The sequence below is a fragment of the Drosophila teissieri genome, chromosome 2R, assembly GCF_016746235.2.
Source record: "Drosophila teissieri strain GT53w chromosome 2R, Prin_Dtei_1.1, whole genome shotgun sequence".
Taxonomy (NCBI): Eukaryota; Metazoa; Arthropoda; class Insecta; order Diptera; family Drosophilidae; genus Drosophila; species Drosophila teissieri.
The window spans coordinates 21,225,724-21,253,402 of NC_053030.1; the positions used below are offsets into that span (position 1 = coordinate 21,225,724).

General features: G+C 47.5%; 2 protein-coding genes across 7 annotated transcripts in view; both read right to left on the reverse strand.

Annotated features, from left to right (window-relative positions):
* LOC122614714 (filamin-A) lies at nt 1-24,288 on the reverse strand. Of its 5 annotated transcripts, XM_043789347.1 has the most exons (17): nt 24,206-24,288; nt 19,223-19,530; nt 16,342-16,992; nt 15,754-16,059; nt 14,769-15,505; nt 14,444-14,699; nt 13,912-14,265; nt 13,586-13,783; nt 13,092-13,525; nt 12,609-13,027; nt 7,199-8,210; nt 6,637-6,857; nt 4,507-4,655; nt 2,322-4,416; nt 772-2,264; nt 523-702; nt 308-454 (listed from the first exon to the last, which is right to left on the reverse strand). In XM_043789347.1, the coding sequence occupies exons 2-17, from the start codon at nt 19,457-19,459 to the stop codon at nt 323-325; spliced, it is 8,874 nt and encodes a 2,957-aa protein (XP_043645282.1). In that variant the 5' UTR covers nt 19,460-19,530; nt 24,206-24,288; the 3' UTR covers nt 308-322. The 5 variants fall into 5 exon arrangements, with proteins under 5 accessions (XP_043645285.1, XP_043645282.1, XP_043645284.1 ...); XM_043789349.1 differs by lacking the exon at nt 13,912-14,265; XM_043789348.1 differs by lacking the exon at nt 24,206-24,288 and having other exon boundaries at nt 19,223-19,664.
* A 2,220-nt stretch (nt 24,289-26,508) lies between these two features.
* The window catches only part of LOC122613842 (cyclic nucleotide-gated cation channel beta-3), a 35,117-nt gene continuing 33,946 nt past the window's right edge, over nt 26,509-27,679 (reverse strand). For both annotated transcript variants that reach the window (XM_043788243.1, XM_043788242.1), the window contains exon 11: nt 26,509-27,412. The gene's annotated coding sequence lies outside the window, so the exon portion shown is untranslated. The remainder of the gene's footprint in view (nt 27,413-27,679) is intronic.

The window sequence follows — 27,679 nt, forward strand, 5'->3', positions numbered from 1 at the left end:
TAAACCAATTGCAAGTTTTTACATTGCTCAACATATTAAAACTATAAATAATTAAAAGCGAAAGCTTTCATCTGCGATTAGCCTAAATATGATTTGTTATTCGGTTCACTCTGTTTGTTTTAAGTTAGCTAGCTCGATTAGTATAACATGTTACTCATAAGGGCTCTCGTTGTTAGCTTAATTACACATATATGGTATACTACAAGGCTTCGGCTTCCTAGAGGGGCGAGCAAGTGGAGGCACGCCGTCGACATGGATGGCGCCCAATGGGCAGCGGACTGAGGCCACTGGGGAAGACAATGACATGGTGGTTGAGCTGGCCTCATATGCCCTGCAAGTACCGCCGTAACTCCTCCTCAGTGTCGAAGATCATGACGGGGAACGGCGATCCTGGCACGAATTCACCTGCCCACTTCACCTCAACGCGATAGTCGCCCGGTTCGGTTGGATCGTACTGCAGATCATGGGGAATATGGTTAGTTACAGATACCTCCAGCTCCGGCGACATATAGCAGAACTCACCTTGCACAGGATGGTGCGATCCTTCTGACTCTCACGCTGCATCTCCACGCGGAAGGCGCCCTTGGGTCCGCGGACCCTAACTGTCAGCTGACCAGCTCCAGCTCCACGAGTGTCGCAGATGAAGCGCGACTGGAAGGTGGCCAGCACGCCGTGCTCGATTCCAGGTCCATAAACGCGGACCTATTTGATTAGATAGATAAAAGATAAGTTAAAGCATTGGTTATGGAAAGATTTGTATGGTCAACCCACCTTACTGGCATCCGGTGCCCCGGCCACTTTCAGGGCAAATGGCGAGCCGGGAACATTTTGTCCGCCGTACTTGATGGTCAGCAGATGGCGACCTGGTTCCTGGGGCTTGATGTTCAGTGTGAATGTGGCATCGCCATGATCGTATAGTTCGCAGTAGGCCACTTTCCGTACACCAGCACAATGGGCGGTGAGTTCGCCGGGTCCTGCTCGCCTGGTGTCTATCCAGGACTTAATGTCCTTGCCCACAATCCCGTGACGCAGTCCCTCGCCGGAGGCAATCACCTTGGTGGCGTCCATGGAAGAGCCCACTGCCACCGTAAGCGGACACCCCTTGACCAAACGACCGTTCCACTTGACAGAGAGATTCAGAGTGCCAGTTGTGGACTTCAGCGGAGTATAGGAGGCCAACCAGATGTTTTCGCTGGGTCTCGGTTGCGCCAAGCTCACTGGCAGCGACGTGCTGTCCTGGCTGGTGAGGATCACCTCCGGCCTGCCAGCCGGCGCATTGGAGGCATCGATCGTGAAGTGGGCAGCCTCGCCAGCCTGAGCGGCAGCCAGACCGCGACCCATCAGCTGAACCTTATCCGCCGCCTGTTGACCTGTGACGAAGGCACTCCTGGGGCACTGGGTGATGGTCAGGCCGCTCCAGGTCAAGTCCAGGTCATGCTCGCCGGCGGCCAGGTTCTCGCCAGTGATGTTGAGGCACATCTTGCCGTCGACCAGCTTGTCCACCGGTATTTCGATGCCATCGATGCTGCAAACCAGTTTGCCCGGTCCCGCGTTCTCCACATCGAAAACAATGCGAGCGGGCAGAATCAGCCGGCCATCGTGATCGACGAGGATTCCCCAACCACCCACCGGTGTCACCTTGTTCGATTCCACGCAACTGATGTGCCACGGCGATCCCGGCAAGCTTCCGCGGTTTGGACAGCTGGCTCGTATCTCGTACTTGCCCACGGACAGAATTGTGTACGAGATGCGCCACTCATTGTTGCCCAGAGCCTTGATCTTGGGCTCTATCCGCTCACCATACTCGTCCAGCCGTTCGATCTGTACATTGGGTGCAATGGGGCAGTAGACCACGAAGGATGCCTCCTTGTTCCGGTGGCACACCTCCAGTCCGTGTCCGGCTGCACGGGCGTCATTCCTCACGCCACTGGACGAGGCGGTGAAGTTCAGCGGTGAGCTGGGAATCGTCTCGCCTCCGTACATCAGGGTCAGCTTGTAGTTGCCCGGCTGCGAGGGCACGAACTCCACGTTGTACACGCCATCCGATTGCTCGCCAATGAGCACGGGAATGCTCTGGTTGCTGGGCGAGATGGCGAAGGCCTCCAGTTCGGCGGTTCCGGCATTATCCGTGCGCACTGTGAAGCTGTTTGGACTGTGAAGGGCCAGTGGTTCCTTGGTGACCCCTTGGGTGGTGACCTTGCTGCTGTCAAAGGACTCACACGTAAATGGACTGCCGGGCAGGGGCTTCGATTGGTGGAGTACCTCTGCAAAGAAATCACACGGATTAGACTCTTAGGTTAGAGAAAGCAGCGGTGACTTACCAATGACACACTGGCCGGGCTTGTTGATGGTGAACTCCGCCTGCAGGTGTCCGTTCTTGGTCTGATAGCATCTCACCGGTAGAGCTTGTCCGCCTGGTCCGGAGACCACCACATCGAACTCCCTGGCTGGCCTCTTGACCGTGTCGATGGCGAAGGAAGTGGTCTTTCCCACTCGCGACTGGTACAAGCCCAGTCCACTGACGCTGATCTCCTTGCCAGCACTGGCGGGCAGCACACTGATCTCCAGGGGTTTCAGCGAAATGGGCACTTCGTTGAAGAGGATGCTGATCTTGTGGGGGGCAACACGCGTGGGCTGGTAAACTATCTCATACACGCCGGTCTTGCTGGGTCCGCGAATGGTGTGCGGTACTTCGGTGGCGCCACAACGCACCAAGGCCGAAAGGTCACCCTGGCCAGCTTCGTTTAGGGACACTCCAATGCTGGCAGGACGATGGCAGAAGGCCTCGCTCACCTCGGTGATCTTCACCAGCGTGGGATCAAAGACGCACAAGGTGCGCGATCCAATGTGCTGACGGGTCTCCCGATCGATAAAGCGCAAGGTGTAGTTGCCGGTCATGTGGGTCCGGAACTCGGCCGTCTGCCGGTTAATCGAATACGGAACAGACTTCTGATCCGGCGAGAATATCTCAACGATCTGATCGTCCGCTGGGAAATCAATGGCCGCCAAACTGCCGATCTGAATGTGCTGCGTGTGCTGCTGGATGTCCACGCGGAAGGGGCTTCCATCTACGGCCACCTCGTTGAAGGTGATGTTCACGTAGTGGGGTTCCGTGCTCTGTGGCACAAAGGTCACGTCGTACAGACCACGGGCACAGGCCACCACCTCAGCCTTAACGGTGCTGCTGTCGGTGGACACCACCAGCTCCAGGGTTCCCTCGCCAGCGCCGGCAGCGTCCACGCTGAAGGTGACTGGAACGCCCAGGTTGGCTGGCCCATACTGCTGCTCCAGTCCGCTGATGCTCACCCTGGAGACGTCGAACACGTTGCAGCTGAAGGGCGATCCGTTAATGTGCTGATCGTTGGCTGTCACACTGATCAGGTGGCGACCCACGGTGGTGGGGCGGAAGGAGGCGGAGTAACTGCCTCCGTCGTGCTGGCTCAACTGGCAGTGCTCATTGTCCCCCGACGGCGAGGTCACAAAGATCTGCGGCTCCACGCCCTCGAAGCCCTCCAGCTCAAAGGTGTTGTCCATCTTGACGGCAGCTTGCTTCAGGCACTCTCCCATGGCCATGGCCCGTGGCAATCCCATCGAGGGCGAAGCGGCGGCAGCGGCGATGTGGCAGCTGAATGGTGAACCCGGCACCGGATGTCCATTGAATCGCACCGACAGCGAGTGGGTGGCCGCCTCCGTGGGCTTGAAGTTCACCTTGAACCGGGCATTGCCCTCGGATTGGACAAAGTTGGGCACGTTCTTGCCATTGACGGCCACAATGATCTCCAGATTGCCGGCTCCCGCCTGCGAGGCATTGATCCCGAAGCTCACGCTCTTGTTGACCACGCCAGCACGGATATCCGTGACTATGACCTTCTCGGCGGAGTAGGCCTTCAGCAGGAAGGGGCTGCCCTCCACGTGACCACCGCCGGGCAGACGAACCTCCACCGAGTGGTCGCCAACTTCCATGGGCTCGAATTTGACATTGTAGCCCAGGGTGGACGAGCCCAGTGGGTCAATCTTCACGGGCACACTTCGCCTGGCAGGACCAAGCACCTCGACCGTCGGCTTGGTGTCCGACTCCACGACGAACTCAAACAGTCGACCCACGCTGACCTTGTCCATGGTCTCCGGCGACTGGATGCGAGCGGCAGCTGCCACACGGCAGGTGAACGGGGATCCCGGCACATCCTGGCTATTGAAGCGCAGCTCCACGGTGTGACTCTCAGCCTCGCGGGGCGTGAAGCTGATGGCGTAGGTGTGCTGGCCCTGGGCTTGGGCTGAGGTCGGAACTCGGCCTCCGTTGACGGTCACCTCCAGGTTGCCGGGTCCGGCCTGGGATGTCTCCACCAGGAAGGTGACTGCCTTGCCCACCGTGCCACTGCTCACATTCTTCACCTTGATGGCGCTGACATCGTAGACCTGAATTAAGTCAAGGCAATTAAGGATTTACATCATTTCCAGATCGAAGTTAATTATGAAGATGTGGCATAGATAAGATTCGGCTCTTACCTTGGCTGCATATGGACTTCCGGCGGTGGGTAGTCCGTTGACCGTGACATTAACCCGATGCTCGCCCACGACTCTGGGCACGAACTCCGCCTTGAAGACGCCATCGGCGGACTGATGCACTTGCGCCGGAACCGATTGGCCAGCTGGTCCTGATTTGGCCAACGATTGGCGTTCGTTGTTGTTTTTTGGTTTGTTTGTTTATCATTTCGATTGGATTTTAGTATTGATTAATTATTGCGTGTTTGATTTGATTTTGATTTTGATTTTCGGTTGCGACGCGGCCGGAAACGAGTTTGAGATTGATTTCGTTGTTTGTTTTGTTGAAATTCGATAATTGGGCAACGATTCAGTTGGGTCAGATGTGTGTGTTGGGTTAGTGTTTAGTTTCAGTTTTCAATCGCGGATGAAGCGCAAAAATTTGGAAAAATGTTCACTGATTAGTCATTTTAATCTTGAATCTTTAAAATGGGTAGGGTAGCTTAGGTAGTCGGGTAACTGTTTGTGATTAGTCGTGTTTTTGGGATTAGTTCGAGTCATTTACTTGGAGTGCGGTTAGTTTGATTGATTAACTATTGTATCGAGTGTGCCAGAAACGGTTAGTAAACTGATATGTAGGGTCAGGGGTCAGAGACAAGAGGGCTTAGATAATCTATAGACATAAGTAGAGCAATCCCAAGTGGATCTGTACACTGCATACAGAGCACTGTGAACGAGCCTGCTGGATATACTGGTACCACCTATTGAGTTTGTTTTAAACCATTTTCTTTATTTTCATTCGAGTAATTCTACACATTAATCAGTATGAAACAAATTAGTAAACAATCGGACATTAGTAAATACTTTGTTTGTTATTGTGTTGGCATTCGGAGACTCGCTCATTCGGAGACTCATTCTGGGGTTATTTTGTGGTTCGGACTGTTAGCGAGTATATATACACCTGGAGGATAGTATATATATATATATATATTTGTTTGGGGAGAGCACGGAGACTACCCCCTCGTTTAATAGTATAGGTAATATAAGTATATGCATAGATTTATATATATTCTAGTACAAAAGTTTTCGCCGTCCTGAAATATAATACAGATACAAAAGTGAGCAACATTATTACAAAAGGACATATAATTACAAACAAAGGTAAGACACAATCATATATGCACACAAAACACACAGGAGACTAGTAAGCTGGCACTACATGAGTAATAGCAACTACATATGGTATCTATGGCCCTTTTGGCATATTTGCATAAATTCTACGACTTCATAATACCCAAAACAAAACCCTTGAGCCCGCACGCATTGGTTTACAGTCGAACTTTCCTGAACAACCATAGTACTTAGATATATGTCCCTATCAATAAGCAAAGTAGCCTGTGGGATCATCTTTTTCTTGAATTTATACAATTAGGAAACCTGCAAGCAAAAAAAACCACATTAAAACATGTTATGCGACACGTACTCGTACACTAGGCTGAAGCTCTTTAAACGAAGTTCGACTGTAAAAGCAAATGATGCATGTGCAACATAATTACAAAAGCACGCAGAAACTACACGACAAGGCTGCGCATCTAATAAATCCAGTCTCTGAGTGCAGCATCTTGGCTTTGGACTCTGGGATTCTGCTGGTGACTGCAACCACATGTGGGTCTGGTGAATGGAGGCGGTGAAAAGTGGGGCGTGGCATGCTTGGGAATTTCCACAACGATTTCCGCTCATACAAATTGCCTGTACAAGTTTTTGTGCGTGAGCTGTGAGAGTGGGTGTGATGCGGATACAGATACCGGTGCAGATACAGATACAGATACGAGTTGCAGATACGAGTTGCAGATACGGTTGCAGATACGAGTTACAGATACAGTTACAGATACGGTTACGGCTACCATATACGGATATGTTTATGCAAATGGATCCAATCGAATGCGAGCAGACACAAACAATAAGCCAATCGAGCAATTAATTTACGAGCCTTACAACTAAAACCAATGCACAAAACACATATAGGGGGCAATGAAGGAGAATTCGCGGGGGGGCGGGGGGCAGATAAACCCACACAAACAGATGACTTTTGGTTAGCTGAGGGTGGGACTTGGGGCCCAAGGAGCACTCCACTGGCCACCGGTGCCTACATACCTTCCACGTTCACCTCGATGTCCTCCAAACGGCCGCCATTGTGATTGATTACAAAAGAATTGGTCTGGTGCACGGGTCCTGGGCCCCCCAAGGACACCTGGGGCCCGGCCACGCCCCCACTGATGCCGACCGTAATCGGACAGCCGGGCACGGGCATTTTGTTGAATGACACGTTGATCGTGTGCTCGCACGACTCCGTGGGCACAAAGGATACGGAAAATCTGCAAGAAAAGATACAAAATGTTAAATTGCAACCACAACATTTAACAAATTGCGGCAGAAAGTTAACAGACTTCAAGATACAAAAATGTATGTATGTAGCTCTCATTAAAGCTACCAAATGTAGAAGAACTTTTGATAGATGAACATAATTTCGATAATTGAATAGAAAATGTAGTACTTATACCAATTTAAGCAATTATAGTAATAAGAAGCTAACAAAAGCGCCATAAAAAAAAGAAAACTAAAGAAATTATCTTCATTAGAGTCGAAAATAATTGCAAATAAATGAAAGTTGAAATTGCCACAAATAAATGTGGTCAATAAAAGTCGGTGGACTCACCTTGCACTGCCTTGCGGATGCACCTGCGTGGGAATGTTCTGTCCCTTGGCCGAAATCGTGATCTCCAGGTTGCCCTCACCGGCATCGCCCGCATCCACTGTGAACTGCACCGGGCGTCCCATGGTGCCCCGCGAGACGCTGCCCACCACCACCTTGCTGGCATCGTATGACTTGGCCAGGAAGGGGGTACCCTGGACGGCGAAGCCGTTGTACTCGACGTTGATCGAATGGCCACCGACGGTGGTGGGCGTGAACTCGGCGGTGAAGCCAGCGTGGATGTCTCCGGTCACCCGGACGGGCAACTCGCCCTGGGGACCGCGCACGCTGACGGCCAGCTCGGCAGCTCCACCTCCGCTCACGGTGATGTGAAAGGAGGAGGGCCGATTGACCGGGATCAGCTCCAGATTGGAGAGATTGAGGAGCACTCGCGAGGTGTCCGCCACGGCGCAGACAAAGGGACAGCCGCGCACCGTTTCGCCATTGAACTTGATGTCAATCAGATGGGACTTGGCCTGCTCCGGCGTGAAGGAGACCAGACAGCGACCGCCGCCGACCACCTGGACATGATTGGGCACCTCGCCCTCATTGATGGATATCTCCAGCTGGCCCTCGCCGGCGGCGCTGGCATCCACACGGAATTGGCACGGCTGGCCGACCACGCCGCCATTCACCTCCGTCACCTGGATCAGGCTGGAGTCGTAGACCTTGGCGATCAGCGGGCCGCCAGCGATCTTCGTGCCGTTAATGGACGCATCGATGACGTGGGTGCCCACCTCGGTGGGCACGAACTCGATGCGAGCAGCACCATTTGCCGCCTCATGGGTGACTCTGGCGTTCAGCTTTGACTTGCTAGGAGTCAAAACCGTCGCCACGCACTCGCCCTTACTCAGGCTTTGTCCAGGAGGCGGCAGTATCTCAAAAACCGCCGGCGTATTGGCGGGTACCAGGCGTGTCGATTCGCCCAGAGCGGTCAGGCCGGGTGAGGACATGATTTCAGCGTGCCACGGTGAACCTGTAATGGCGAAATGAGTCAATCGATTATTTTGTGGAAAAGCATAAAGATGGCTTGGCAAATTGCATTTTAAGGAGCTAACTTAACGAGCAGCGTAGAAAATGACGACGTTTGACCCCAAAAGGAACTGTGTGCAACTGCAACTTAGGTAAGTTAAGCGGAGTGCCTACGCTAGCTTAAAGATAATTTACTTAATGGTTAAAGTTGCACTACTCCACAGTTTGATAGACTAGAATTTGTTTCTAGCTGGGTAAACTTTTGCGCAGCCAAAACTTTACAACCCAACCTCGCATTCCTCAGTCGACAAGGTTTCCGCTGCGACTTTGCATTGTTTCTCGCTGCGTCTCATTATAATTGTCGCAATCTCAATCTGTGCCGCCTGGTTGCCGGCGACAAGTGCGTATCTGTATCTCTAGCTCTGGCTCTGTATCTGTATCTGAATCTGAATGCGAATCTGGAGCTGGAGCTGCGTATCTGTGCCTCGACTTTCCTCAGAGTGGGCTTGGTATCATCCATCGGGGGGCAGCATAGTTTAAACATTAACTGTGACTGCTGGTTCAGGAATGTTTCGAAATGAGCCCGAAAGCATCTTTAAATCGTTTTGAGGAGCCGCAATCGAGTGGCTCCAAAGCCAATTTGCGATGGTGGGGCAGCTTGGCAATTGGCTCGTTAAACGCTCGCTTATTTGTTGGCACTCGCATCTCACTACTCACTGCTCACAACTCACAGCACATTTTTATTGGACATGGTCGTCGTTTTTTCGCCATTTTTTATGTGTTTGTTGCCTGGCGCTCAAATTTACTTTTGTTTGCAACTTTCCATGCATTTCTCTTTTAGCAATTGTTGCACTTTTCCTTTTAGTGCTCGTTTGCACTTGCTGCCGTATTGCCGTATTGCTGTATTGCTGTATTTTATGGCTTTCCATGAAAATCGCTGAAACGGTCAGTTGCCAGTTCAATGGAAAAAAAGTCGAGTCGAGTTGCAGCACTGTCACACAGCTCAAACTTGCCTCGATTTGTGTTCTCCGGCGCTGCTGGCGCGACTTTTCTCTCCCTGGGAAAACTTCAGCTCCATCACAAAAACCCAAATTGAAAAAGAAAACAAACACTTTTCTATTTGCCCGAGCTGTGAGAATCTACCACTTGCCATCCCCCAGCACTTTGGCCCAAAACACTGCGCGTAACTGTTTCTGGCTGTTTGTGTTTGCTGTCGCTTTTCTACCAATTGGGGCCATCATTAATCAGTTATCGCACTCTCATAACGCTGCGCACGGCCAGCGGCTATGCAAAAAGATACAGTTAGGCGACCGGCCTAAGAGCCAAAGAGTCCAACGCACCCGACAAAAGTTGGTCGACTTCCTTGCGAGTCGCACGGCAAGTTGTAAATTGGTAGTATGCGAATAGCAAGTGGCTAGAGCAACTGCCATTCGACCAAGTGAAAAGCGGCCTTTTGCCGTTTTTTGCTTATTTTTTTGCAGTTTTTTGCCGCTTTTTGCCGCTTTTCTGGCCGGTTTCCCAGCTGGAGTGCTAATCGCAGCGCTGAATTATTGCCCGGCGGTCGGAGAACAAGTGCAGGTATGCGGCATCTAACGCTGTTATTCAATCTGCATAGGCATCCGCTGAGTGGCAGCTACATACACTCAACCAAAAGCCTTTCACAACAAACTGTACAATGTACTAACTGCCAGCCTATGAGAGAGTTACAGCTCGTTTAATTTCGAGCTTAAGTTCGTATATTATATGTTGTCAACAACTAAACCAGTGTAGATATATCTTAGAAAGCCAGCGTCAGTAGATATATCTTAAAAGCCAGCGTCAGTAGATATATCTTAGAAAGCCATCTTCGATGATATCACAAAGTATGTGCGTGTGTGTTTCTCTCAGTGCACACACTTGTGTGTTAGTTGTGTGCCTGCGGTTACGTGACTCGCCGCAAAAGCCCGTTAGATGGCCTGCAGCTGTCGCAGAGTTCTGAATCTGAATCTAAATCTGATTCCCATTTCTATTCGGATTCCGAAGCTCCAAACGGAGCTCCAAACCGAACCCCAAACTGAACCTGACCGTTACACCAAACTATTTATCGAATGTTACAAAGGAGCATTTACGTTTTGGTGCCTGGAGACTGAGCAGCGGTGCTGTCGACGACAGTGCAAGATGAAGATGGCTGGGTAATCAAAATCCAAAATCGAAAATCCAAAATCCGAAGCTGAGAACGCGCGTGGACCTTTATTCTTTTGTCAATCGAATCACAATCGCTGGCGGCACGTCTGAACTTGAAAGAGGTGAAGATTATTTCGTGTAGCGATTATGTCAGCGGGTTGTAAATTATTTATTTATGTGTGCATTTTTTGTTTGCTTTTTTTTGGTTTTGCAGCTGGAATCTGAATTTCAACAAGACAACAACGATTAAGCGAAAACGCTTATAAGAATTTGCGGAGCGTTGCACAAAATGACATCGCGGCACGACCACGATTCGGCGCACGTTTTAATCGCGTTTTTACCACACGACACTTTAGTTTTTTTCCGTTTTCGTTTTATAAGTTATTTATATTTTTAATCACTTGAGTTGAACTCCGGCTCTCTGTGCCTCTGTGCTTTTTGGGGGTTCTCGGGGTTAAATGGGGTATATAGGGTTAAAGGGGCGCGTCGAAAACCAGTTTAATGCTGCTGCCTTTCGACAATTTTCGTTATTAAATTATGCACAAGCCAGACGGGCAGGCAGTTTCACTTTGAATGGCGCTGGCTCATAAAAATCCCAAACAGCCGAGCTGAGCTGAGCTGAGCTGGAAGTGGGAATGTGTGCCAATATGCTGAGCGGAAATGGCCAAAAGCGGCGGGTAAAAGCGGCTAAAGGAGGCTAATTCCGAAGCGATGGAGCTGAAGAGCGAGAGGTGTGGCCGCCACTCATTGTTAAACATATAAAAAAGAAGAAACGAAACGAAACGAAACGCGGCCAAACGAAATCGAAATGTTTGCTCACGATGCCTAAACTTTGGGGCTATAGGTATACGAGTATGCATATATTTCGTGAGCGTCAAAATCGGTGGAAAGTGGTGGACGTGGCCAAGAAATCGCAATCTGGCAATCTGGCCCGCAGATCTGGCGCGCCCTCCATACCAAAGCAGCGTACATACTCGTACATACCTGCTCACCTGACTGACAACCTATCCCAACGGGTTTTCGGCTGCAGCAGGAGCAGATATTTGATTTCCGCCCAAGCCGACAGATATATGGATACATGTGTGTGCGCACAATGCGCTGGCATGCAACAAGTGCGCCTTGAACCACATACAGCAACAACAGCAACAGCAGCAACAGCAGGAACAACAACGGTATGCCGCGGATGTATCTGTGTATCTGTATCTTGGCCAAGAGTGCAAGTTGCAGTTGGCAAACCAAGATGGCTGCCCCCTTTGTCACTGCGGAAAATGGCTAATGAAAATGCCATTGCAATGCGGAGACAGTTTTCCCTGCATTATTGATTCCGCTTGGCCAAAACACTTGGCCGCGTGCAAACGAAAACGCTGCCAGTTCGCCGTCGAGTCGAAATATTTCCAGCTTAAAGGTTTATTAAACTGGTTTTTGTTCGCACAAGAGACCCCAAAAAAAACAGAGAGTGGAGGGGCGCATATTAGCATATTTCTTTGGCTTAGAAATCTCAGACACGGAATCTTTTCGATTCGCTTCACATTCCGGCAGTCCAATAAATCGTTCTATAGTATTCATCTCTTCCTATTTGTTGCTATTTACGCGTGGGGGTTAAAGTTTCGTGTCTAACACACAGTTGTTCACTTTTATCGAATTCTCCGCTTGGCACAATCACAAATTCGGTGCGTTTTTCTTGCCAATTTTCCTGGCGTTTTGCGAACCGCGATGCCGCCGACGTGTCAGTTTCGTTTGGAGCGCGATCTTCGACTGCCAACGCGACTCTCGCTGGTTGCGCCCTCGGCTCGCAAACCCGTCGAGCAGGTAAATCCGATCGCAGAGCATAAGCCGCACCGGAGCGTAAGCCGCCCAGAGACTGCGGCAGGTGAGCACAGGTGAGCTGAGGTGAGCTCGGCTGAGAGCCGGTGAGAGTGTACGCGAGTGTAGAAACTCAGAGAGCGACTCACGCGATGCGAATTCGCCGCACAGTGGGCAGATAGCTCGCTAAAATATCACAACACCATCCATAGATACATATGTATATTCTAGATCAGAAACACTACCTCTTCATCAAAATAAATATTTCCAAAACTGCATGCTCCACTCAAGAGCTCCTCAATGGTAGAACCAGCAAGCTGCTCCTAACTTAGCATATGCCCAAAACATGTGCTCCCAAGTGGGATGCCCTTATAAGTAACTAAGCCACCACATCAGACACCCCCACAACTCGCCTAATAATCGCAGTCGGACTCACCTGGAACGGTTTCGCCATTGAAGGTGATCTGCACCGTGTGGGTTCCATGTTCGTGGGGCGTGAAGCTGGCTATGAACCGCTGACCTCCCAGCGAGCGGACCGAGGAGGTGACACGCCCGCCATTGACCAGGATCTCCAGGTTGCCGGAGCCCGCCCTCGAGCCATCGATCTCGAACTCGACGGGCCGTCCAATCGAGCCATTCGGTATATCCTGCACTCGAATGGCCCGCGCACCAGTGGCATTGCCGTCTATGGGTCGAAATCTGGAGAGGGAGCTGTATCCGTAGCCCGGCGCGGCGCCATGCCCGTTGCTCTCGGTAACCACATGCTCGCTGGATTCCTTGACGGTCTTCGTGTAGCCACCGGACTTGTCCGTATAGGTGTTGTTCGAATGCGACTTGACTGTAATGGCACTGGGTCTGCAAGACAATTTGGTAGCTTAGTAGATTAGAGTTACTCCAAAAAGTTATCCATTGTGCTCACTTGTAGCGCTCTCCATCATCGGGCGAGTCCCGGCGATAGTCCGACTGATGCTGCTGCTGTTTGTGCAGGGCGAACTTGTTGTACTGGGTGTTGCGGTGCGTCTCGTGGTCCAAGTCCGGCCGGTTGTACTGCAGTTCCGTGTTCAGCTGCTTCTCGGTCATGTTCGCCAGCGATTCGAGCGAATTGTGCGAGAGCATGTGCTTCGTCTTGTTGATGACATCCCAGCTGTCCCGCCTGGCGGTGGCCGGCTTCATCGAGGACACCCTCACATTGGAGGAGTGGTCGATGCGCGGCTCCGGCGATCCGGTTCGACGCAGTCGCTCGGCAGTTCCGTACAGCGAGGGACTGGCGCGAATATTCGAATCGGTCACGTAGTTCGAGGTGGACTTGTAGGTTGATGACTTCTCTACGGTGCGCGACGACTCGTAACCATTCTGGAAATCGAAAGCCAGGTTTAGTTTAAGGATCTTACTAAATATTTGTGTTTACTCCACCTTACTGACGGGACTGGTCAGGGGACTTCCCATGCGGTGAGTGGCCGTGGTGATGTAGGCGCTATTGGGCGAATAACGTTGCACGGGCGAAACGGAGGCGTGCCGCGGACTGCTGGTGATATTCCGCGTGGAGCTCTCGTACTGATTGGACGTCTTGATGGTCAGCGGACTGTGGGTGTGCACCTCGCTGGATCGAGTCTGTCGAGAGTGAAACTAATATTACCATATGTCTGCCACAAGTGAATCACACAAAGCAGGCAAGAGTTAATAACTTGGATAACTTTCTTTTTGGGATAAGCATATCGAAACAACAAAAATTTAGTTACATTGAGTGTGGGACTAGGTATTGGACTAAGCGATCTGGTCAGGGTACTGGTGGCCAGCTGCTGGTGGCGCTGCTGGAAGCTGCTGCTGCTGCTGCTCATGGTATTGCTGGTGCTGGTCAGCTCGCGCTCCTCGCGCGGTGGCGTCAACTTGGTCTTGGTCACTCCGCGCCTCTGGCTGTACAGCTCGTTCTCCTTGTCGTAGTAGTAGTCGTTCTTCGTGGAGCTGCTGTTCGAGGTCTTCGAGTCCCGTCTCCCGTTCAGGGTTTCCGTATACAGATCGGCGGAGTTTAGGTACTTGACCGTGGGAGAACCACTAGCTGGTGGCGGAGCTGGCGGCGGAGTGGCGTGGTTCTCCTGTCGAAGGTAGGTTTGAGTGTGTGTGTTTGGGGACCGGACCAAGGATGCAGGAGTGGACATGTGGGTGTGTGGATGTGTGTGTGTTAGCCAGAACATTCAATTTTGATGGGTTTGGGTGATGTGGAGGAGGAGGAATATCCCATGCCGCATGCCTTCTCCCCTGACTGCAACTTACCTCGCTCTCCCGCTTATAGTACCTGGAACTCGAACTGTGGTAGTCGGTGGTGTCCAACTTGGGCGAATACTGCGGCGAGTAGCTGTTGGTCCTCTCAGCCGTGTTGTGCCTCGACAGCGAGGAGTTGCGGTAGTCGTTGTGCCTGGTGTTCGTGGTCGAGACGAAGTGCATCGAGGGACTCTCCGAGCGGTGCTTGCTGTCGTGCAGCGGACTGCTGCGCGTTTTGCCCGATCTTCCCTTGGTGCCCACACGCATGCTGGAATTCGATAGAGATAAGACACCCTTGAAATATGTATCTTTAGGCCAGGTGGTTGGATGTACTCACATGAAGGGCGAACCCTTGACGTCGTAGCCATTGAAGTAGATGTACACGCGGTACTTTCCATTCTGCCTGGGCATAAAGGTCACCCGGTACTTGTTCTCCACGATCTTCTCCACCGAGCAGACCAGCGAATGCTTGTCGTGCACTATGTCCACGTGCAGCTCGCCCGACACACCCACTCCACGGGCATCCACCTCGAAGGTGTGGGCCCTCAGCGGCATGGCTCCGTCCAACCCGTGGACGGAGACTCCGGATGCATCGAACACGGCACAAGTGAAGGGTCCGCCCTGGATGTGGCGACCCTGGTAGGTGATGGCTATCTCCCAGATACCCGCCTCGTCCGGCTTGAATATGGCACTGTGTCCCTCGTCGATCTTCTTCAGCGGGCAGTTGTGCGAGATGCCCGTGGGCGAGACCGCCGTGACCAGGATGTCCTCCGTCTTGGGCGCACCGGTGGCATTGACCAGCACCTCGACGAGACTGCCCAAGGCACACGGCGCCATTCCCGGTGGTGCCACCTGCAGCAAGCGGGGCAGTGCTCGGAAGAAGTGTCCGCCCAGGCTGTCCTCGCCGATCTCCACCACAATCTCGTGCATCCCGTAGCGCTCCGGCACAAAGACTCCTTCGCCGTGGGCATTCAGCCGCACGGGCTGGCCCGGCTGTCCGGACGGAGGAACCACGTGGCAGCGCACTGAGCTGAGGCTTATGTCCCGGGACATCACGTCGATGCGGAAGTGGGTCTGCGTGTGAAACGGACATTAAACATTTACCATTTACGCGCTGCACTTGACAGATTGTTTATCTATACAGTTGGGGGTAAAATAATGGACCCGACTAGAATAAGTAGTTTTTGGGAGCTATCTTTCTTGTAAGTAAGAAACCACTTTTGGAACTGTGCTTGCCAATTATACAAGCGGTTTAAATGTTTCTAGTCATGGGTGCACTATTATTTTGCCGCCTGTTGTACGTGCATATAAGCTGCACTCACCGGTTCGCCCACCCGACCGGATGTGCTCTCCAGGTAAACGCTGACCAGGTCGGAGAGCGGCGGCCTCGGCGGCACCCACTGCAGGTGGGCCGCGTAGGCCATGATGCCCAGGTGCTCCACTTCCGGGTTGGCCATGTCCTTGGCCGTCAGGATGGGCTGCACGCCCAGCTTGGCGCCCGCGTCCACCGCCTTCCGTATGTTGTTCTCGTAGTGGAAGGGATCGGTGCTGAGCTTTTCCGGTGCCGGCGCCGAGCCACCCAGTCCCTTAATAACTTCGCACATGACGCGTCCATCGTTCCAGTCGGTCTGCGAAATGCAAGTGCCATTATGGGATGCGATTATTATTGGTTGCGAAAAATACGGGAATTAATATGTATTTATGTTCGTTGTAATGCAATTGTTGCAGCTGTACATTAACTTTTGTTCAGCGGATTAAAAGGTCGCATTTAAATGCGGCGAAAACGCGTGTAAATTTTATTATACAGCCATAAGAGTTTATACCAACAGAAGGTGGCTTTATATTTAACTACTGAAGCTCATATATATTAATACTCATCATCTTTATAAAAATAATATATATAAACTCACCGTAAAGTTCTTCACAGGGTCCTTGACCTGCGTATTCACCCATCGCATGGTGGCATTGTAGCCAGGACCACCGGGCTTCATGAAGTACGACAGGTAAGTCATGCCGGATAACTCGTCCAGCCAGGGCGAGGCCAGGTACTCCGGTTCCAGGACCTTGGGCACTCCGAACTCGCGCTGGGCCAGGTCCATGGTTTGGGTGCAGTTGCGCACACTCTGGCTGGGATCGAGACTCCGCCAGTGCGGGAACAAGCCCGGCTGGCAGTAGTCCAGCAGCGCCGCCAGATTGACGCCACTATTCCAATCGGTGGTCAGATTGGTGATCCTGCAGTCCGGCAATGCGGCCTGCAGCCAGGCCAGCATCAGTTTGCGTGGCGGGAACTTGCTCCTGCCGATCTGATAGCGCACGATGAGTGACCAGATCAGGCCCAGGATCAGCTTTATGTTGCCATTCACGATGTCCACGTTGCCGATGTTCACCAGCTTGATGTGGTCCGCCTCAATGGACTTCAGCGCCGTGGTGGCGTTCTCCAGATAATGATGCTGATTCGCGGGCCGGCGATTCCACGAGGGTTTCAGTGGACGCGTCTGCAGGTTCTCCACGAGGGCGCACAGGCAGGTGCCATCGCAGAAGTCGGTGGCCCAGTCATGGACCTGAAAGACAATGGAAATTAGCATAAACTTCTTCGTATCATTGGAAACAGTAATGGGAAAGTTGGTGGAAAGTAATTAGATTACTGGGAGTGCGCCATAATTGGTTTATTTAATTATAATTGCATTTAATGCGAAATTGGCTCTTTACGGCCTAGCGAATATGCCAAATGTATATTATATTGGTTTATTTAATTGGAATTGGATTTAGTGAGAAATTAGCGAATTTTAAAGAGCATGCCCACAGCTGTTAACTTAAAAATGTTCAATAAAAGAGATTATTAACTAGCTACATTTACTTTATCGCTATTTATAAGCTGCGATTACTGGACTTGCTGTAGTACCTATGTGCATACATGATTCCCAATGGAGGGAGATTAGCAAATGTGCGAAACGCCCATCATGTCTGTGCAAATGCAAGAAGGTCGCTTGACTGGCAGCCTTCCTAATGAGCAATCAACGCCCCTTCCGCAAACTGGTGGCCCACTTTGCAAGGTGAGCCGCTTGCTCGGAACTTGGAGCATGGAGCTCGGAGCTCGGAGCTCGTAGCTCATGGCACATGGCACATGGAGCTCGGACCTGGGCATGGGAACCCAAGAGGTACGCTGCTCCGCAGTGAGCGGCTTTCTCCGCCCGGGTGCAACCAATTGTGCGCGATTTTAAGCATTTGACATAAAGCTTTTTATCTGGCTGCTGTCGGCGTTCAGCTGGGGGAACTCAGCTCAACAAATGAAATACAACAATAAAATATAAAAAAAAAGGAAAAAAAAATAGAGAACTGGAGAACTGGGTACGGAGACAATCGCGTGTCTGTTGCTGTTTGTTTGTGCCTAGGAAAATATTCATTGGATGCCATAAAAATCTCACATCGCACATAACATACTGGCATACTGGCAGTGGCTCTATGGCTCTCTAACAAGCTGCCGCAGGTTGTTATTTGTCGCTGCTGTTATGCTGCTCTTAAATTTTTAAGATTCCTCCGCTTTTACGATATGAACTCGCGAGTTGCGTTGCGAGTGAGGTTGCGTTTTCACCTGACAAAATACGTGCACTTTTATTTGCATATAAAGCTTTGCTTTGTGCCAGAAAATGTCTAGTCATTCTAGCACACTTTTATGGTGGCAGTAATATTAGGATGCCTAAGGCAACTGTTGCACTACACTTTGAATATTTCTCTGCGTGTATCTCCCATCAAAGCATTTCCCTTTGTTGGCGCATGCATTTGTCATACAACAAAGTTGATTGCAATATTATTTGTCGCACACGCATGAGCTAGAATTGTAAACAGCGCAAGAAAACGCAAACTTGGATGACTCGTTTTGGTTTGGTGACCCAAATAGACGCCAGCCAGGTCACAATTAGCGCTGTTTACTTGTGCGGCTCTTCAGCCTTGCTCATCAAGCGAAAAAGTTGAAAAAACTTCAAAAATAAAACCCCGAAAATTATACACAAAACCGGGCAAGATCGCGCACAAAAGCTTTAGCTTGTTTTGTGTTTTTGTGTATTGTAACTGCTAATGGGAACTCGATGCGTTGGCCTTGGCATTCAACCGGCCAAATATGGTCGCCCCAGGTCGTTCAGTGCGTTGCGTGTGAGAAAATCCGTCACTCGTTCCGAGTGACAGTACAAAAGTCCCTGGACAAAATGAAATGCATTGTTGGCAGTACATAAAGTCAGAGTGAGTACACTTGGCTTTATTGTACATGTAATTGGCGATGCTGCCATTGAAGTTCCAGATCTGCGTGGGCGATTGAGCCGAGCTTTATGAGCCCGGCCTTTTAGGGAAACTCGCGGAAGAGCTCGTGGCCCCAGTTTGTGATGGGGATTTATACTTGTACGGGTTCTGTCACCATTCAAAGAGCTCGTTATGCGATTAAATTTAGCTTAAACTCGATGAACTTCGAAAACCTTGATTTATAAGGTATTCGTAAATGTGATGTATGTGACATATAGTAATCGTACAGTTTGATCATTTCCTAGATACAATTCCAGATCTAAACGTTTTGTATTTCGCGTTTGGATTCTCAGGCCCTGCTTCATCGATAGTTCTACGAATTCCGTATTCAACGGAGCTGGCCCATTGATTGGGTAATTGTTTTTTTGCGCTTGATCGATCATACATTCAGTCGGCAAACATTATTCACTCGGTTAGAAAGTGTTGCATAATCGCACAGTGAGTGGATCGGAATGTATCTATATCTATATCTACAGCTACATCTATGGCTTAACTCACCTGCATTCCCGTCTCGCGCAAATGCTCGTTGACCCAGTTGCGGAACGTATTCGCCTGGATCTCCACCCAGAGATCCTCGTTGCCCCGGATGTTCATGCCCTTGGCGGCGGTGCCCTCGGGACTGCGGGCCACCAGACCCGCGTGGGTGATCTTCTGCGTTTCGGTGGTGCCATCGGAGTTGTGCTTGAGCAGCCCCGCATGCGTCACCTTGGCGCCTTTTATGTCCTTGACGTCCATCTTCACTGCACGTCACTGCACTTCACCTGCGACTCGCACATATGTACACATGCAACTCGCGTTCGAAATCACTGATCGGGAGAAATGGTTAGGTGAAAAACTGTTGATCGATTCTAGTTGTAGCTACTAGCTATGCTATTCAGTTTCTGTTTCTGTTTCGGTTTCGGTTTCGATTTCAGTATCAGTTTTAGTTTCGTTTGCACGCGCTCGCGGCCCGAAGCGAACTGGAACTGCGCCTAGCTGGTCGATCTGGGCGGCTCTGCTCTCTTGGCCTGGCCAAAACAAACGATGACGTCATGGCCAAAGCTCAAAGCTCCAGAGAGCAGCAGGAGAATTCACAAACAAAAAAAAAAACAAAATGCGGGGGGTTTCGCCAATGTGTGTGTGCAATATCTCTGAATCTGGCTATAAAGCAAAACTGGTTTCGTCGCTTCCAAGCCAAAACGAAGCGAGCGAAAAGGAAAATTGAATACAAAAATAACAAAAAGGCAAAATAATAATAATAAAAAAAAAGAGTCTGTAAAATAACAGAAATCACTTAGTTTGGAATTTCGCCGCGGCAACAAAAAGCGAGCAGATCTGGTGGGCAGCACTGTGGATGCCAGTGGATGTCGTGAATGTTGCTGTTTGAGCAAGTCTTTCACAAAACGTTAGAAGGCCAACATGTGTGTAAACGTGGGAGCCACCCCATAAGATAATGGCCGTAATCACAGCAATGAAATCTGCCACGATCAATTGTCAATTGTTCGCCCGTTTTCACTTGTCGCACTTTTACTCTAACAATTTGTGCAAACCGAAAGTTGGCCGTCTGAATGGCCTTTTTGGCATTTTTCCACACCACACCACACCGCATCGCGTCGCAAAGACAACGAGGCGTCAAATGACCGTCTAACCAACTTAATTATAGGAAATCCGGTTGCGTTTCCAACAAGTCAGTTGCCACAGCTCGCATATATCATATATCATATATCATACATATATCATAGCACGTCCAGTTCTGAGCGAGGCTGGTATGCAGATTTCAAATACAAATACTATTTATTGACAAACACTTTTCGGAGAGGTGAACAGCTCTGGGATGACATCACTCATCACTTGCTCAGCACGGCGATGAGTTGTGGCTTGAGCACTTTTTTAACGCCCCTACAGGAGAATACAGAGCGAGAAAAAGTGGCTGACTAGTATTACAGCAGAGGGAATCGATCTAGTAACTCTTCCAATGAATTACCCTTAAACATGAATTAACTGCTTAAGTACCCAGCCTTGCTGTAACTTCAATTTATTTTAAGCAGAGATGTCATTGTTGTGTTTTTTTCTCAGTGACAAAACTGCGTGGCTTGGATGGAATAAATTAAGCGGCGGGGACAGCAAAAAGTGGAAATTAATGAATTGCTCCTCCAAATTATGAGTGATCCCGTGGCTGATGTCATTTACTGACACTTGACATTGGCAATGAACCTAATTAGTTGCACTCGCCAGCGGCGTGGAATGAGCCCCACTCCTTCTCAGTGAGTTCTATAGATTCAGCTGGCGGCAAGGTCATGGGAATGGTCATGATAGTGGTATTGGTATTGGTGGTGGTGTTATTGGTATTGGCCAGGGGATAGGGAATGGTAATGGGAATGACCAATCCGCTCGGTAGTTTACTCAGTTGGTCAGCGGGTAAATATCGAAAGTGTTGTCGTGACTCTAAATGGCAGAAGAGGGCCAGCTAGCACACCTAGTTTAGGGCATTACGTAATGGCCAAAATTTCCGACTTTGAATGGGCAAATGTGTGTACATATCGGTGTATCTATATCACAGAATGCGATGTGCACGTAGGTGTCTGGCATTTTTTACACTTTTCGATTTGTTTGCTGTCCGAATATACATTCGTATACATATTTATTTCGCTTTTTGCCTTGCCAACCCACACGGCCAGCCAAATCTCGTAGTCGTCGTCATCGGGACAGCCACCCACATGGTTTGGTTGGTTCAACGCCTCGTTCTAGACGTGGGTGCGATTTCAAGTTTGATTTGTGCCAAAACCGTGTACCAAATGGCCATTGATTTCTCAATGATTCTGTAGTGGATGCCTAGCTACAACTCGACTTGGAACTGAGCTGTGGGAATATATTTGGTTAAATGTTCTATGACAACGTCATTAACTTTGAAATATATGAGATTAACTGGAGTGGAGGTGAAGCCCATAATTATGGTGATTGATGGTTACGGAATTTACTACGAAAAACTTTCGTAGTTTCCAAGATGATCTTTGAAAAGTAAATGAAGATTGTGTTCTTTAATCTCTTCATTTTCTTTACAAATTCCGATTTCTGTTACAGTAGTAACAGACAGACTTACTTTGGTCTGGTATTTACTACTCAGTTAGACACAAGCCAACTTTTGTTTGGGTTCTCTGCCAAAAGTAACTACACTGGTTTGAGTAGATTTAGTATTATTTTCTTTCCAGATCGAATGAACTTTAACGACTAGGAGTGGGCTATTACATATTCCACTTCCTGTCGACCAAATGCGATTGTAACACTTGCCACGCCTCACAGTTAAGTGATGGCCTATTAGCGCACGCTTCTATAGCGAGTAAGCGTTTATTTTTGGCATCATTTTTATGGCGGTTCGTCATAAATAGAAAACACTCCAAGCGATGTGCGCACACATACGCACAGTGCTCTTTTTGAGGCACTGCACAGTGGTTGCACTTGTAGGGGACCGCGGCCATAAATAGTTCCCGTTGAGATATCATTATGAAATTTGTACTGTAAGTTCTTTGAAAAATAAGAATTGGAAAAAATCTAAAAAATGGGCGTGGTTGTTAGTATTTACGCCCACTAAAAAGCAAAAACCAAAAAATACACCTAAAAGTATGCTTCAATTTTGTTAATATGAAAGAATATTGTGAAGAATATTAAGACAAAAACAGGGCGGCAGCATTTTTTTGTGTAAGATAACTGAGCCGTCTGCAAAGTTCTACAGCTGAATTAAATATATCTTTAAACACAGACCAATATTTTAAAATTAATTTTATCGTGCTATTAGGTGCCCATCACTTTTGAAAAATGAGTTCTTTTAACATTTAATGCTCAAAAAGACACAGGAAAAAGTGCAGTTACAAGAATCGTCTGTAGAAAACGGTAAGAAAAGTATGGGGAAAAAAATAATATGCAAAATTGTTCACACAAACATAATTGACAAACACAAATGATGATTACAAAAGAAACATCACAAAAACATAGGACAAGCAGCAAAATACGGCGAAAACTTGACCTTGAAGACTGCAAGACAGCTTGAGTTTATTATTGTTTACACGAATGTTTGCAAATATTTGCAGCTAAACTTACGATTTTTATTTCCTTAAAACATTGACAAATCCAGTGATAGCACTCATTAAGGGGGGATCGGGGGCAATATATCTAAAAGTTTACCTAAACTAGGAAAATGACGTTCACATACTACACAAAAAAGGTATAATCCATCAAAAATTCACCAAATATGATAAATCAATTCAGTGAATTTCACAATTAGAATTTCTTAAAGTAAATACCTGAAACTTTAAAATTCATTTTAAATAATTAAAATTGGACTTATCAATCGCACGTTTGACCACTTTGAAATTCACTTTTGTTGCGACGAAAAGCAATCAAAACTCCGCTGTACTGCAAAAATGAACAATTGTTCTCCCTTTACACTCTATTTTTAAAATGTCCCGTTAGAGTTAAGACAAAACGGTCTTGGCATACACATATTTGGACATTTTAGAGACAATCTGGTTACTTTTCGTAAATATTTGGGAAATTTTTTTTTTTGATTTTTGGCCTATGGGCGCAACCACTGTGCACTGCCAAGTTTGTGTCTTCAGTCTTTTGATTAATGCCGTTAGGCGTCGCCAAAGCGCAGCCAAGCCAAACCTTCTTGGCTCGTATGAATGGGTATGAATGAGTGTGTGTGTTCTTTTGTTTTTTTGTTTTTAATTTTTGCTCATTACTCTGCCTCGTTTATTCGCCTAAAAGCCGCAGCAATTACAATTGAAAATGGCTTTTAGCCAGCACTTAAAACCAATCGAACAGCGCCAGCGGAAAAACCAGATTCATATTCAGACGCAAGCCCAGACTCAGACTCGGACTCAGACTCAAGCTCAGGCTAAGGCTCAGACTCAGATTCAGATTCGCTTTCGGTTTTGGTTTTGGCTTTAGTTAAAGTTTTGTTTTTGTTTTCGCTTCCCCTCGCATTCGCGTATTATGCAATGGGCTAGGCCAGATATCTGAATCTGAATATCTTATAACTGCGACTTTTGGTATTTATGCTGGCGGCCAAGTCTGTTTTCTGTTTTGTTGGCTTTTCTTCCGATTCACACGCCTCGAGGCCCGTTCACGTGTTTAGCACAAATTCCGCACGATATTGTATGGATACGGATACAGATATACATATATATGTATATCCCCTCTAATTTAAGCAGCAGCAACTTAAAATTAGAACAACGCTCGGCACGCAAAGCGAAAGAAAAGATAGAAACAGACTCAAAACTAAACACAAGGCAAACGGCGAACGGCGAGACACATGAAGATTCATAAAAAACTATGTGTAGTTAACTTTAACGTTAGACGACGGCATCAGAAGTTATTAAAAAGTCGGGTGGGGGGGAGTAGCACACGCACACACACACAGCACAGTAAGGCACAAATATGTGTGGGGTACACATCTACACATGCAGATGAGTGTTTGTTTCCCTTTTGGCACTTGTTGCTTACACTTCGGATTTGCCTGCGAGGGGTAAACAAGTAGCAGTAAAGCGTTTCAATTGAAAAACACGTCCAGCGCGCACGAGTTGCTCACAACGACTGAAATTGGCAGCAGAAATTGGGCTTACGATCGGGCCAAAAGCTCCGCTCCGCTCTGCATTCGCTCTCCACTGGAAGTCTCGGGTTGGAATCCAGCTACGTCATCGTTTTTGGCCCGATCACGGCTTGTTTTGCTTGCCCGCTTTGTTGGCGCTTTTGTTTTGGGCCCCCAATTCGCTCAGGTGCCACGTTTCCGCTTAGCAAAGCGGTTAGTTGGTTCTCGATCGGAGTGTTGGAGTGCCGGAGTGTCGGAGTGTTGGCCTAATGGACTCGACTGCTCTCAACCAGCTTGTTAATTGCAGGCGTCGGCAATCCGATGAGCGTGTGGTTTCGGCCTCTGTAATTGAACAATTTTGCGGCTTTTCCTCAGATCCCATCGATTACGACATGCAGTTGCATTCGATCGATCGACCCACCGATTGTTGGCTAAGTGGATGGATGAGTCGATGGATATGGCTATATGATGGCATACTTGCTGTGTTGGGCCCCCCGAAGCAAAACGAAACGCACGATTTTCATGTATTAAGAATTTTTTTTGTTTCGCTTTGTTTTGTTTTGATTTTATTTGTATTTCAGTTTTCCTTTCTGGTTTTGCTGTCGCTTTACTTTATAATTCAATTTTGTTTAATTTGGTTTTGGTTTTGTGTTTGCTTTTACCCTTTTCAGATTTTCCAGAGTGGCTTAGCAATGTAAACGGCTTTGAAACTATCGCACGATAAGCTCGATTTACCTGCTGCAAATCGGGGTCTTGTCTGATCTGATCTGATTTATAGTGACCGATTAAAAAATGCCTTTCTTGCCCGATGATCTGAGAACTATGCTGTTTCTCTGTGTGTTTTTGCTATGAAGTCAATGCTGAATGAATTTATTCAATTTAGTTCTTATAAATTAATTAATTAAATATAGTAAAAATAAAGCTATGAATGTTCTTCTTTTGCTTTCTTTTCTTTCCTTTTCTTTGTTTCATAGATCTCATGCACCAAATAATTTAATAAATCAATTATGTAAGCCATTTAAACTCGCCAGCTTCCTGCAATTTCACCACCTGCACCTGGCGACAACAACACAACCGAATCGATGTAGTTCCTTGTATCTTACGTTCAATAACAAATAGATATATGTCTATATACGCGCTCTAACGGAAAACATTGAAGAAATTAGAAGGAATAATTCTAACAAGGGCCGGAGCCGTTGCCCCGCGATAAGCGTGCTAAAAAGCCATAAAAATGTAATACAATTAAGTTATATTATTCAACTTTAACTTTGGCAATAATTGGCTAACTAAGGAATCAAAAACTACGATTGACTTTTACAAGTTTTCGTTAGCTTTCGTTTAACACTTTTCTTAGTTTGGTATAAGCTTTTGTCTTAGATGAAACCCCATTTAATGTTTATTGTAATTATTAATTAATTTTAAATCCATTATATGATATTCCGAAAAGTAATTAGGTTGAAAAATATGAAAAAGAATTCTTCATCTATTTTTTTTCTCTAGAAAATAGAAAATAACATTAGCTCATTTACAAAAATCTAAGAAAAATCGTAACAAAATTTGAGCTTAAATTTGTTCAAGTTTTTTGGCCTATCATTGTTGGCATGAAATGAGATTCGTTCCAGTTTCCGTTTTCTCGGCAGATACTCAAACGTATCCTGGCCCAAACGCCAGCTCATTCTTGATTCTGTAAATTTGAGGTTCTTAATCGAGTTAGCTATATAATTATTAGGTTTCCTTATCAACTCAGTTTGCCTTTTTTTTCAATATTCCGGGAGCTGACACTGAACAATTTTCATATTCGATCGAGATTCGATCTTTTTTTTTTGGTCTTCTCTGGTACACATCTAATGGTATAACTAGGTATAACTAGAGTTACAGCTAAATTAATTATTATTATAATTCATTATCGCAGCCCCCATATTATGGGGATTCTCGAACTGCGTTCTGTGTTCTGCTACAGAACCTTCTTGCCTAACTTAATCTTGGGTTTTTCTCAACTACAATCTTCAGCATTGGTTTGGCTCTTGGGGCAACTAACTAAAGTTAAATACATTTAGACCTTTAAATTGTTACCATATCAAGTATAATTTAGATCATGTATAATGTAGATGCTATATACGACAGTAGTACAATTTAATATTGCATTAAAAGTGTTTTCCTTTTGACATATTTACCCATTAATATTGGTTTTATCAATTGTTAAATGTCTATAGCGCTTTCTTTTAAGTTTTTCTCTTCTTGTTTATTATTATTATTATTATTAATATAGTTTTTCGAGTGTGTGGTGTATGCTCTGGCAGTTCTTTTCCAATAGTACAAATATTTTGCAAATATTCACTTAGTTGTCCATAAATTGTTTATGCATTATTTTCAGTTGTAAAGTAAATCGTTTCCCATATACACATCTAGTAAATTTAATTTTTCAAATTACAGTTAGCAAATATTACAATAGATATACGATTCATTTGTTACACTCATGAGTTTAAAGTAATCTTTAGTTATTTATTCGGATGATCCATACTTATGTCATTGATCATAATGCTAATTGAGTTCCTAGAGCGAAGTTATTTACAATGGGAATTCGAATACCCGTTTCGATTTGGCTTAGTTGCCAGTAAAAGGAGCGAAGAGCGTCTAGGCCTAATGATATATCTATGTAAATCTCAATCTATTTCTGAGCTTAGTATGGAAAAAGTGTGTATAGGTGTGTTGGGTAACAAGTTTTTTAGGGCTTCTGGAAAAAGTTCTCTCTCGGATAATCTATTAAAGCTTTCCGATCCGTCGTGCATAGCTTAACCAATTACAATCGTTTTGCTTATATTTTGATCTGAACTTCCCTCATCATAACTATGTACAGACAATCTTCTTTGGCAGTGCCATTTCTGCCATTTCGGCTGTATTTTTTTACTCTTGGTGTAGCGTTATGATCATAAGAGACATTAATTGCACATCTTGGGGATTGGGTTTATCTGGCGCCCTGTCCTCCCCTCTCTATCTCTCTCTCTGTGTGGATCTCTAAAGCGAGAAGTATTTGGCATAGGACTCGTTTCCTTGATCCTTCCCTTGATCCTTCCTCTCCCGATCCCTGCGATCCTCCTGCTGCCGTTTAGCTGCTGCTGCTCCTGGTTATGTTTATGTATTTTTGTTTTTGGTTTTCGTTAGTAAGGCAATTTGGAATGCATGCATCACACACATACACACAAATACAAAGCACAGTTAGTGGGTGGTGGGAGAGAGAGAGAAAGGGAGAAACACAAATACGAGACAGATAGAGAGTGGGAGATTTGGGAAGCGAGAGTTAGATGCGATATGATGCGGTGTAATGATCCAAATCGCCCGATGGCCCGATGGCCCGATCGCCCGCTCGTCCGATCGCCGGATGCACACTC

What these genes read in the sequence shown, in the direction of transcription:
- LOC122614714 (XM_043789347.1), bottom strand. Translation starts at nt 19,459, where the DNA reads ATGGACGTCAAGGACATAAAAGGCGCCAAGGTGACGCATGCGGGGCTG. An exon ending in CAATGGCGAAACCGTTCCAG is followed by an intron (nt 8,211 to 12,608) that starts GTGAGTCCGACT and finishes TCGCCATTACAG; the next exon opens with GTTCACCGTGGCACGCTGAA. An exon ending in ATCGCACCATCCTGTGCAAG is followed by an intron (nt 455 to 522) that starts GTGAGTTCTGCT and finishes CATGATCTGCAG; the next exon opens with TACGATCCAACCGAACCGGG.